The sequence below is a fragment of the Teleopsis dalmanni genome, chromosome 1 (assembly GCF_002237135.1).
Source record: "Teleopsis dalmanni isolate 2A chromosome 1, ASM223713v2, whole genome shotgun sequence".
Lineage (NCBI taxonomy): Eukaryota > Metazoa > Arthropoda > Insecta > Diptera > Diopsidae > Teleopsis > Teleopsis dalmanni.
The window spans coordinates 206782955-206794879 of NC_051846.1; the positions used below are offsets into that span (position 1 = coordinate 206782955).

The following is an 11925-nucleotide window of genomic DNA, read 5'->3' on the forward strand; positions in this document are numbered from 1 at the left end:
ATGCAGTTATAATAGAAACAACAAAGAATGTAAGTTGCCTTCCCATAACGACTTTAAGAGTATCACAACTGGCAATAGATGTCTCTAAGTGAATATGTTGGCCTCTGAACCTAACCTCACCTAATTTATTGTCTATTAATTTTAAGTTAATAAAATTTTAATTTAATGTTTTGATTATGATTGAAATATATTGCATCTGCAAAAATTATTGTTGTTAAAACTTTAGAAAGTTGTTTAAAAATTACTTAAATTGTTGGAGCATATTTGGGCGACTAGTTTCCTGATTTCCTGATCTTCTAGCTGGGTATCTTATAGTTAAAAAGAAAATAAAATTTGATAATCCAGATTCCAAAAAACTAATTTAAAATTTTATATCGTTTAATTCTTGTCAATGACAATGACATAATATATACATATAATTTATATGTACTTATTCATGTATACACAACGTAAAAGTAAATATGCACTTTAGGAAAGCACAATAAAAGACCGAATGTAAAGTTGGCAAGGTATTAAAACGTTTCTCCATTGGGTGTAATGAAAGCATCCTCACGAGTTGGCATAAATAGAGTGCAAATAAGCTTAACTCGGTCGTTTGAATAATAAACAAATTGAAGCTCTGAGGCGGTAAATAGCAGAGTGTATACGAGGAGCATAGAAAACTAACACTGGAGCTAGCGAATTCAGAGGAAGTACCATAAGAATGATGCGCCATTAAAGCCATGAAGAATGCGTGGTTGCACCTTGTGAAATAAATTCACTGTCGCTAATGCTACAAGCACCATTTGCTCTCCGTCGTGCATGTTCGAGAACACTTCAAGCCAAATTTTGCAGCAAATGCAGAAAATGATTTTTAATTTTCTTAATAGTTTAAGTGTTCTTTCATAGTCTTATGGCGCTATAAAAAACTCATTGCGGGGAATACATTTAGAAGAAAATTGTTTTGTTCTCAGTTTAATCGAATATCGTATTTTTAAGAAATAAATTAAAAAGTATTATAAAGCAAATGGTATTGTTCTTAGTGCTTTTTTATTTGTCTCCATTTATTCCCTTTAAAAGTCATTAGTTAGAAAGCAATTTTGAGAAGAAAAACTTTTAAATAAATTTGCCAAATGAAAAAATTCAAATAATAAAAAATTTATAATTTTCTAATAAATTAAATTTAAATAAACTTTGATTTTTTTTCTTTCAGTTTCAAATTGAATACAACTAAAAATTACTGTGGCAGGAATTTGAATTCATGTGAGAAACGCACTATTGACTGCTTTAGATATATAAAAATGTCGTTTATAAATTTGTGCCAATAAACGTCCAACAGAAACAATACAAAATGTGTAAAGCAGTATTTCTGTTTGAAATAACTCTCCCACAAAACTTGTTAATTCAAAAAATTTAAATAAGCATCAGAAAACTATTGCTTAAACACAAAAATCAATACAGAAATGGATATTACCGGCGATCAAAGACTTTTACCGGAAATTCCAAGCACAGTAACGGAAACGGCTGCTGCAGTAATGGCACCAAGCTTGAGTAACAATACCGCCTTTACATACGATTTATCTGCACCCGGCTTGTCATATTGGAATGTAGACAGTGGGGCTGGTGGCGGTGGTGGTGGTGGTGTTATGACAGCAAGATCCGACGCTACTGCCGTTGGCAGTGTCTTCAATAGCACAGCAAATAATTCACAAATGTTTTTAGATTACAATGGCACAGATTATTCTTACCAGCAGTATAATAACTTCAGTGAACGGTGTCAGATGTTTGACTTAAATACAAATATGAGCTACTGGAATTTAACTTGCGACACACCAGTGGACTATGTAGAACCACTATACGGATATTGTATGCCATTTCTGCTTGTGATAACAGTAGTTGCAAATTCTTTGATTGTACTTGTACTGAGCAAGAAGAGCATGGCAACGCCGACAAACTTTGTATTAATGGGTAAGTGGTATATACGTAGTAAACAGCATATTGAATTTAATAACATATAAAGGCAAGCATTTGCACAGAGCACTCCTATACTATGCAACTACTTTATAATAGTAATTTAAGGAAATGCTTTGTCGTTAACATAATGCGACATTACTGCATTATGTTTGCATATCAAAACTCAAGTTCTCCCTACTGTATACTCTGTGTGTAGTACTCTTACCCAGCTCACATGCACATTTACCAACCATTCATATACTATACACTAGTGACACAAAGTAAATTTGATTTTGTCGTCATACGAGCATTGAAACCTACTACGTTGTGTGTCGACTATCCAACAAGTTAAGTGTCTTTTATATTCTTGATATACAGCGTATCTCGATTGCTTATGCAGTTCTATGGACACATGCTTCACTGCAGACAATTGCACTTTGCCACAATCCAGTTGCGCTGCTACTAGAATCAATACAATCTAATCGCTGTCACTATTCCATTAAGTGTATGTCTGCGCGTGTACTATGTATATTTAAATCCTTACAAAGTGTTATTTGTTAGCACTCTGTGTGTGCCATAACGGTACCAGCAACACAATGGATGGTAACAATTTTTTATGGCATGTACCAGGTATTATCGTAAAATGATTAGAATGAAACACATATATGATTGCAACAGAATATTTGCATGAAAATATTTAAAAATTAAAATTTTATTATTAAATATATTATAATCCTCAGAGAAATTTGTGGAAAGTATATCATATTTTTATTCAAGGAAAGTAATTAAAAATGTGCTTAAATATCGGTTATATTTCATATAATTTTTTAATGAACCACTTAAATATACTTTTGAGATTACTGTTACTAAAATAATTAAAAAATACTTTAAGTAGGAAAAGTAATTCAAAATTAGAATTTTAAGTGCTTTGTAAGCGTCCATGGCATCTGCTAATGTTCGTTCAAATTTCAACGCCCCTCACATTATATTTTGTATTTAGTGCTCATTAAAAGGAAGCAATTTTCCACTTATTAAGCAGAGCAGCGTGTAAAGTTGGGTGAAATTCGAGATACTTAATGACATATTTAGTAAATTAGTGTGTAACTGTGACATCCAGTCCACAACTAAAATGAAATTGAAGCTGTAACTCAATTATTGAGCCAGTTACTATGAGCCATCAAACGCTCTTCGTGGTGCTCATATTACACATTTTAAAATTATTTAACGCTAACATTAATTACCGCTCAACATATACACATAAAAAAGGATACACAATAAATTGTGCGGCTCTGTCAGTAGCCGTAAAGCATTAAGTCCTGAGTCCTGAATGATGATGCAGCAATCATAATAATAATAATAATAACAGTATTATCACTGGTAATAATAATAATAATGTAAATGCTTATAATCGTAAAAATAAACAGTAAATTACCAACATTGAAGCCACCATCATGTGCCGCTCGGTCCACAGGGCGCGAGCCGAACGTTGGCGAAACCTTAACCCTTTGTGTAATGTCTGTTTTAATGATTATTTTTTATCTTCGAAATTAAATTACATTAGTGAACTTTTGCAGCAATGAACGTGTTTTTAAAGTTTTTGAGTTTAATTTATTTTAACATTTTCATTATAAGAATTTCTTTTTTTGTGCACTATTTCATCGCAGGTATGGCAATATGTGATATGCTGACTGTTATTTTTCCGGCACCTGGCCTTTGGTATATGTACACTTTTGGTAATCACTATAAACCTCTACATCCGGTATCCATGTGCTTGGCTTACAGTATTTTTAATGAGGTAAGTATCTCACTGAATGTGTGGTTAAATGTGTGGTTCTTGAAAAAATCAATTGATAAATTGAATTATTATTATTATTATTAAGACATATTATTTATTATAAAAATTAAAATTTAAAAATTAGAACTAAGTCTATGCACAAATAATATTTATAAACTTCCTCTATTTGTCTCTGTTTCTGGCAGTAAAACGTAGCTGGTTAAAAGATTTCTAATCTTCGCCAGGTGGTTTTGGAATGACCTCGTCTCCTTACTCCTTGCGGGTTCCATTCCATGGCTGCGTGGGCAATTGCATCTGTCGGCTTTCTAAGTGTGTGGCCGAGCCAACCATATTTGCATCTCTAAATTTCTTTCTTTATTGGCTTTTGTTTGGTGCTCTGTTATAGCTCTTCGTTGGAGACTTTTGCCACCATGTGTTCAGAATACGCCGCAGGCTTCTATTGACAAAGGATTGTAAATTCTGAGTTGAGGCCCTCATTAGCGACCATGTTTCGGAAATAAATTGAATTATTATTACAAAAATGTAAGCGAAATGTGTCGATGTGAGATTTCCTAATTTTATATATTAGAAATAGTTTCTATTAGAAGTTATGTTCTATTAATACGACTTAGGACAAGAGTTTACTAAAAAATGATCAAAATTATTTAATCGTTTTATTTGGTCTTTGAGTTCGATATATTTTAACGATATTTGATTAATTCATCGTACCTCCAAAATCCTTGTGCTAGTTGCTAAAGCAGGAGAATTTCTCGCAGTTAAGCTATTACCTCTTGGAGCAGTTCCACACACACGCACAGCAAGAACATGGAGAAGATTAATACAATTAGAAATGGACGCTGAAAATTACTCCTATAATGACATCAGCAGTGGATCAGGCGCGTAATAGTGTTTGCTATGAGAGAATGATCGAGGCTCTATGCTCCATTGCTAGATTAGGATGACAGAAGAAAACGTTTTTATACTTTGTATTATTTGAATTTAGTGTAAAAGTCGAAAGTGGCGGTAACTTGAAGCAGTTGACTATAATTCTATAATTTTATAAAACTTTTAATATTTATTCCTAACTTTTAATTTTTTATTTACAAAAAGTGATTTAACTTAATTTCAATTCTAACTATTGGTAATTATTATTATTTAACAATTCTAAAATCCTGAATGGATAATTATTACTTTTGATTGTTTTGTTATTATTGTTGTTGTTAGTTATTTTGTGTACATGTTTCTCTGTTTATACAATATCACAAATTATATTATAGATATAATTTCACATTGTGTTTTGAAATCATAATTATTAAATAAAAAATATTTTAGATACCCCTGAAGATGTTGGAAAATAACCAACGAAACGTCGGGTGAAAAATGAAATAAATTGAGTTTTATTTGCATCCTAATAATAAGACCAGAGTAGCCTAAAGAAAAAATTTTAAGTAAAAGTATTATGTTACAAAATATTTAGAAAATCTTGAACTTTTACGTATCACTAGCTTTGGCTTATTATTAATAATATTAGAAAGACAATATTACGAATTTAGTGAAATATAAATGAATAATATTAAATTAAATTGATTTAAGATAACTGGTCATTGTAAACTGATTTAGGCTCATTATGTATAATAACGTATAATAGTTACTTTATAATCTTATATGTCACTATTATTTTGATCTAATATTATAAATACTACATCATATATACTTAAAAATATAAATATAGTAATAGCGTAGCCTGAACGCTGGTCACACCGATGAAAGTCTTAAATGATTAATAGGGACCCTACCTAGAAGTAAATCTAACGTAATCCCGGGGTAGGACAAGGGTTTCTAGGAATGAGTGAGAGTGGTTTAGTCTGTGCGATTTGGGCACACACTTCCCTGAGCGCCAGATTGTGGTTAGTGTGTAGGCATTCTACTTCTCCTTCCCACTATTGCAGACCAATACTTCGACGATATTTTTGAAAACTTTTCGGCTATTATTGTTGAAATTCTCTAAGGGTAACTTGAGCTTATTAATGCTATTGATTGAGGATGATGATGGCTAATGATGAACCAAAGGAAGCATTTAGCTTAAGATTTCAAACAGCATTCGGTTCATTGAAAACCAGATTGAGGTTTTGAATACAAATACTGTCAAATGTAGTATTATATGGTGTAAATTTATTTATTTTGCTAATAAATGTTATGACTTATTTCGTGAGAATACGTATTGTCAACACAATGTGATTGGTTATATTTTGATTTTCTTTTTTCTGAAAAACTTTCTCTTTTATTAGAAAAATCTAAATATTAAAGTTTTCATTTATCAATTTTTTAAGAATGAAAATGAAAACAATGTTAATATGTTACTTTTCACCTTTTCAAATGCATTCAGCCATCACGTCCTTTCTCACTTAACCCTTTTTAAGAACACTGCGATGCCATTTGATTAATAATCATTTTTGCCTTAAAAAATAAAAGTTCTCTTCTGCTTTGGCAGATTTTTCACTTCATTTCAAATTTTCTGTTAAACCTTTGTTTTCTTCACTTTGCTCCGAAAATTGAAATGACAATCACATTTCAGACAGTTTCAATAATTTCAATGCTGTTAAGGACCTTCCAATGTGGGTCGAATCTGCATGCTGTGAAAATTGAAAATATCATAGATTTCAGAACGAATTGCTTTTCTGTTATATAAAAGACATATACAAAATAATGTTGAAACTAATATCATTAAAGTTTTTATGAAATATAATAGTTCTGTTTCTTTTTCACATAAAAAATATATTTTGTATCTTTTTATGTTTTCAAACTTTTAGAATTGAGTTTGATTTAAATAAAGTATTTGAATAAGTAATGTGAATATTTGTTATATAAAAAATAAATGATAGAATTGAGATGCATATATATTTTATCAGTTTTATGTCATTTCATTTAAATTAAAAGTATATATTCAGCTAGTGGTTTTTAAGAGAAATTATTTTACAATGGTTTCTATATAAAAACTAAAAATTAATAAAATCTCATGTACTTTACTGTCCAATCAATATTACTCACAATAGGTGTTATGGTAGTGTATGTTAGCATATGTAATATTATAATTAGTATTATCGTATAAGGTATATAGCAGCAGCGCGACTTTGAAACCAATTTTTTTGACTTACTAACTTTACAGTGACACACCCCGTTCCACTTCTTTATTGAATAGTAACCTTATACGTCTTGTCAGTTGTAATTATTTGTTGATTATTGTTTTTCTATTCATCTATTCTTTTCATGAGCCCATGATTCTTTTTCAGCACATTCTTCAGGTCTTCTTTTCCTCTTCGGGTCTTCTTTTCCTCAAACATATAGTTCCCATTAGAGTTGAATATTAATTCATTTAGCTTTTACAAATATAAAAAAATTTACTATTTGGTTTAATAATATTATTAAGTTAGGTGGAATAGTTAGCATCGAAAAAATACCAAAAGAAATTTTAGACGATATTTTACATAAGCATTTAACCATATTTTACAAAAATGTGGCTGTATTTGTGTATTGTGTGTGATGCAGAACGCGTTGGTGGTAATACCATTTGTTTTGACATAACTTAGTACATATGTAAGATAAAGTTTTATTCACGCATAACTTAGCTATAACCCTAGAAGAGTATAAGAAGAAGGAGATTAGGGAATAAGTGTAAGAATAAGAAGTATAAGAAGACGGGTATTTATCAAATACCCGCTAAATATTCCATATCGCAAGCCTACGATAATTATAATACAAATGTAACTTGAACTTCCAATTGCTAGCCCCAATCGATTATTATCGATTCACAAATTATAAAATAAATATCAAAGGAGAAAAATATATTATTCAAAAAAGATGAAGAAGAGCAGAAAATATATATATAAATATACAGACCAATAATCACAATTTTCTAATTATAATTTGCAATTCGAATTGATATCCCCACTCCATCAATTTATATACATAAACCTTAAACGGTTCCTAGAAGGAACGAGATTTGTTGCGTACAGAAATGTGATCAATGACCACTATTAAAAGCGTCATCAAATTATTTTTATAAATTTGTTTAATATAATTAAATGTTGCATAAATTGCATTAGTTAAGAGAGAATAGGTATATAGATAAATACAGCAGACATAACGCAAACGTTCAGCGTTCTGTAATATCGGCGTGTTATTACCGTACTAGAGAATCCCGAAACAAAAAAGTAACAAAGTTCTCTTTATTATTTTATGGAATTGAGGACTTTTGACGAAATATTTTTTTTTCATTTTTGTTGGTTAGATTATTGGAGACAACTTAGAAAAGCACCTAAATATGGACCCCATCGCGTTGCTTGATTTTTGTAATACAACTAAACTTTGTTTTACTTTTCGATTAATATGCAACATTTAGTAAATATTTGTTTTTATCAAAATTATTCAAAATTAAATGTTTTATTAATAAAAGTATCTTTTTCTTTTATATTGCAAAAGTATAAGTTAATGACATTTACTAACTACAGCAGACGGCAAATTTTAATAGTCGTAATTAAAATTTATTTAATGAGTTGAATATGAAATAGCTGTCCAATCTTTGCGTTCCACATAAAATCCTTTACTAAATCCCCTCTTGCTCCCGATATTAATGTCCTGAAATTGTGAACTGAACAACTTTGAAGCATTTAAACTTTCGAAATGTGTTTTTTGACATTTACAAGCGATTTTTTCTTTTGCAATTTACGTTTCAATTCCATTTTTATTAATTGTGCCTTTTTTTCTAAAACATAAAAACACTGCATTAAAGCACCCTTTCACAATTAATCTGTATAATTTTCTGGCCACAAAAAGGACGAGAATACTTAGTATTTTTTATATGAGTATTCCAATCCCTTAATGTGTAATCTGTCATTGCGTCCTTGTTTACTTAACCCTTTCAGTATGGCTTCAGTATGGGTTCAGTATGGCAAGCGTATTAATTAATCATGGCGTTGTTCGAGGGGAAAAGGTTGAGTTGAGAAAGCTGTTATATATCATAATTTTTTTGTCTTAATTTCATTTTATTGTTTTAATATTTTATAATTAATTTTATATGTAAAATGTGATTAATACGGAATAAAATATCATGGAATTGTGTGCTAATAACGTTGGTTTTGACGTGATATCACGAATCAGTATTACTTTTTTGTGGTTTTCAAAACGAATTTCACTCACATTTATAAACTCATTAACATATTTATATAATATCAATTTCATTTAAGTACTCGTATTTCATTTTGCACATAATTTGCTTGTCATGCTCTACAAATTAATTTTTCGTTGAAAATTCGCAATATCATTCTAAAAAGCAATATTTTCGTTTAATGAAATAAAAGCTAATAATGAGTTTTGGTTTTATTTTGAAAAGAATATTAAAATATTTAAATTTTTTAATTATTTATTGAAACAAACTTTTATCAACTTCAAAAACTATATATTTTACTTATATATTAAGTGCGAAAAGTATTACGAACCATAAAATGAAGCGTAACAATTCATTAATCAATTCAAACTTTTCTTACCTATACTACCTATATATATTACCTATACAACTATACTTATGTTTTATCCAACTTTTTACTAACACACAATTTAGCAATGACTTACACAGTCATATAGAACATATTTGCTGGAACGTGTAAGTTGTGGTTTTTAGATTGGTTTAACCATATCTCAATAGCTACAAATATGTTACATACAGGAAAGTACAAAAAATCTCTTTTCTTCTCTCACTTGTCTGCGAACATATAGAAATTAAGCCAACGCTTACCTTTAATAGATAATGGTAAGTAACTAGAGAAAATATAAATAGTTTACTACATGGAATGGTGGTCTAAAACTAAATAAATGAATACTCAAAAGCCACTACGTAAAGTACAGGGACTGCCATGCTTATGCATTACTGGTGTTGTCCACACTCAGAGAGAGAAAACGTTTCCCATAATTGTCAGAACGGGACAAAGTGGTGCTGGCTTTCATAGAGACAAATGTAATATAGACGTTTCAATAAGAATTTAATAGAAACATTTCAATTGAAATTTCTCTAATAGCTTTATAGACCGAAGTTTATTCTAACGAAATCTGTTATATACATAGAATGCATCATTAAGCGAAACAAAAATACCAGCATTCTTATGTATTCCTAAACGAATACTTTGAACTATCTTTATCCGGAACCATATAATCCGAAATGGTGAAAAACTAAAATAATCTTATATCTGTGTTGGCTACTACAATTAAAGTAACACTCGTTTGAATGTCCAGTAATAAAAGATTCAATATTGTAAGATCCGAACCATTTTGCGGGGTATTGGAATACAAGCATTTTAGGAAAATCTGGACTGACTTTAAAGATCTAAGGCAGTCCTAATAGTATAATCGGATCAATAACAAACATTACAACTATCTCGGTCTAAATAGATTTGAACTCAAATTAATCATTGGTTTCCAATCTGAATATGGTTCAATTAATCACAACCTAAGAGATGCTAAGAGATAAGAGATAATTTTGTTGGAGAACCAACTACCTTTATTAAAACTGGTAACCAAAAAAAGTTGCATTTATGAAATGGCGAAGGATGTAAATATTATATCTTCCATCTTATCATGAATATATTTTCTTAAAATTGTTGAAATTCTTAAAATCAATTATGCTTTTTCATGTAAAGGCTATAATACCTTCTGCTCAAAAAGTATCCGGAAGTACCCGGTATATAATCCAGCAAGGTAGTAGGTCAAAATAACTTCTTAATCGATACTCTTTAATGAATGAAAAATATATCTTTGTTTATACTGCATTACTTTAAATAGTTGCTAAACACTCGAATTAGTTTAAATTTTATATATATTGGTATTTGGGGGTTCTTGGTTAGGCTAAGTTTCATATGCACTGCGACCAGTTTGATCTATTGTGCACCTTTTAATGGTCAATGGAATTATATATTTTTGTGATTATGTTTAAAAACATAGATACAAGCTTTTAGTCATAAATCAAATTAAAAGTGGAGAATAAAGTATTTTATTAAACAAGATTTGTAATAAGAAAGGTTCAATATAATAGATATTGTCATATATTAGTTTATAATAATAATAATAATAGTGGAATAACAGAACTACTGTTGTGTTACAACAAAAAATCTCAATTAAAGTTTCTATTATTAAATTAATGCATTAAATGTTCTTATTTTAAAAATATATTCTTTGTTCGTTTTTTCAGATAATGCCTGCTATGTGTCACACAGCGTCCATATGGTTGACTCTGGCTTTAGCTGTGCAAAGGTACGTGTTTTGTTTTAATACTTAGATAAAATGCTAAAGCAAATGCAGAAGCAATAGAATAAAATTCTAGAAAACATTATCTCAAATGCATTAAGGAATTTACGATAATGATTATAAATAAATTCGAAGGGAACATTTCCAATTACATAAAGCATTTATAGCTTCTTCCTTGCTAATGCCATTTCCTCAGCTCGTTCTGCTCAGAATTGCACTTCTTGCAAGGAAATTGCATTGCTTCTAATAATAAAAATGATTTAAATGCAATGATTTCCCTTGTTTCTTATCGAGGAAACTGCAGGAATTTTATATTTAATGCTATGTACTTAGGGAAGGTGATTGGCATATTTCTAATTTCCAACATATTTCCTAGATATTATTACATATAAATAAGAAATACTTTTAATTGTATTTAAAATATATACTTCATTTAAACATTTTTTAAAGTCTTTAGAATTTAGATAAATATTTTCGTTACTAAATTTTGAAGAATTTTTATTGTTAAATGATGCAAAACTACTTCATTGTGTGTCTTTAAATTATCCTTATAAAATTTTATTAAGTCACTTTGCATTGGGTCAAATAAAATAATTTACATATTTCTGATATTAAGAAGTGTCTGGGAAGTGCATTAGTTGGAACGTTTGCCGCGTTTAACTTACACCGAAGAGAAACAATGAAATGTTTTAAAAGGTGATACTTTCATCGTAACCATTACCATTACAATAAAACCGGCAAGCAATATGACTACAGGACTAGAGGACTACAGGATTTCCATATAACCATTAAAGCCACACCAGGAGTGGAGTAGAGCAAGAAGTGTAATGAAAACATTAACAGCACATTTCTTTGTTTTTTTTTCCTTTTACTTTTTTATTGTAGGAAACATAAAATTTATTTATATTGCTAGGAAAAAATCTTGA

General features: G+C 29.8%; 1 protein-coding gene across 1 annotated transcript in view; it reads left to right on the top strand.

Moving 5' to 3' along the window:
• The first annotated feature begins 1214 nt into the window (after positions 1–1214).
• LOC119667135 (sex peptide receptor-like) overlaps positions 1215–11925 on the top strand; it is a 12506-nt gene continuing 1795 nt past the window's right edge. Inside the window, exons 1-3 of the mRNA XM_038076423.1 lie at positions 1215–1947; positions 3597–3727; positions 10944–11005. Coding sequence (XP_037932351.1) covers positions 1443–1947; positions 3597–3727; positions 10944–11005 — 698 coding nt within the window. The 5' untranslated portion in view covers positions 1215–1442. The remainder of the gene's footprint in view (positions 1948–3596; positions 3728–10943; positions 11006–11925) is intronic.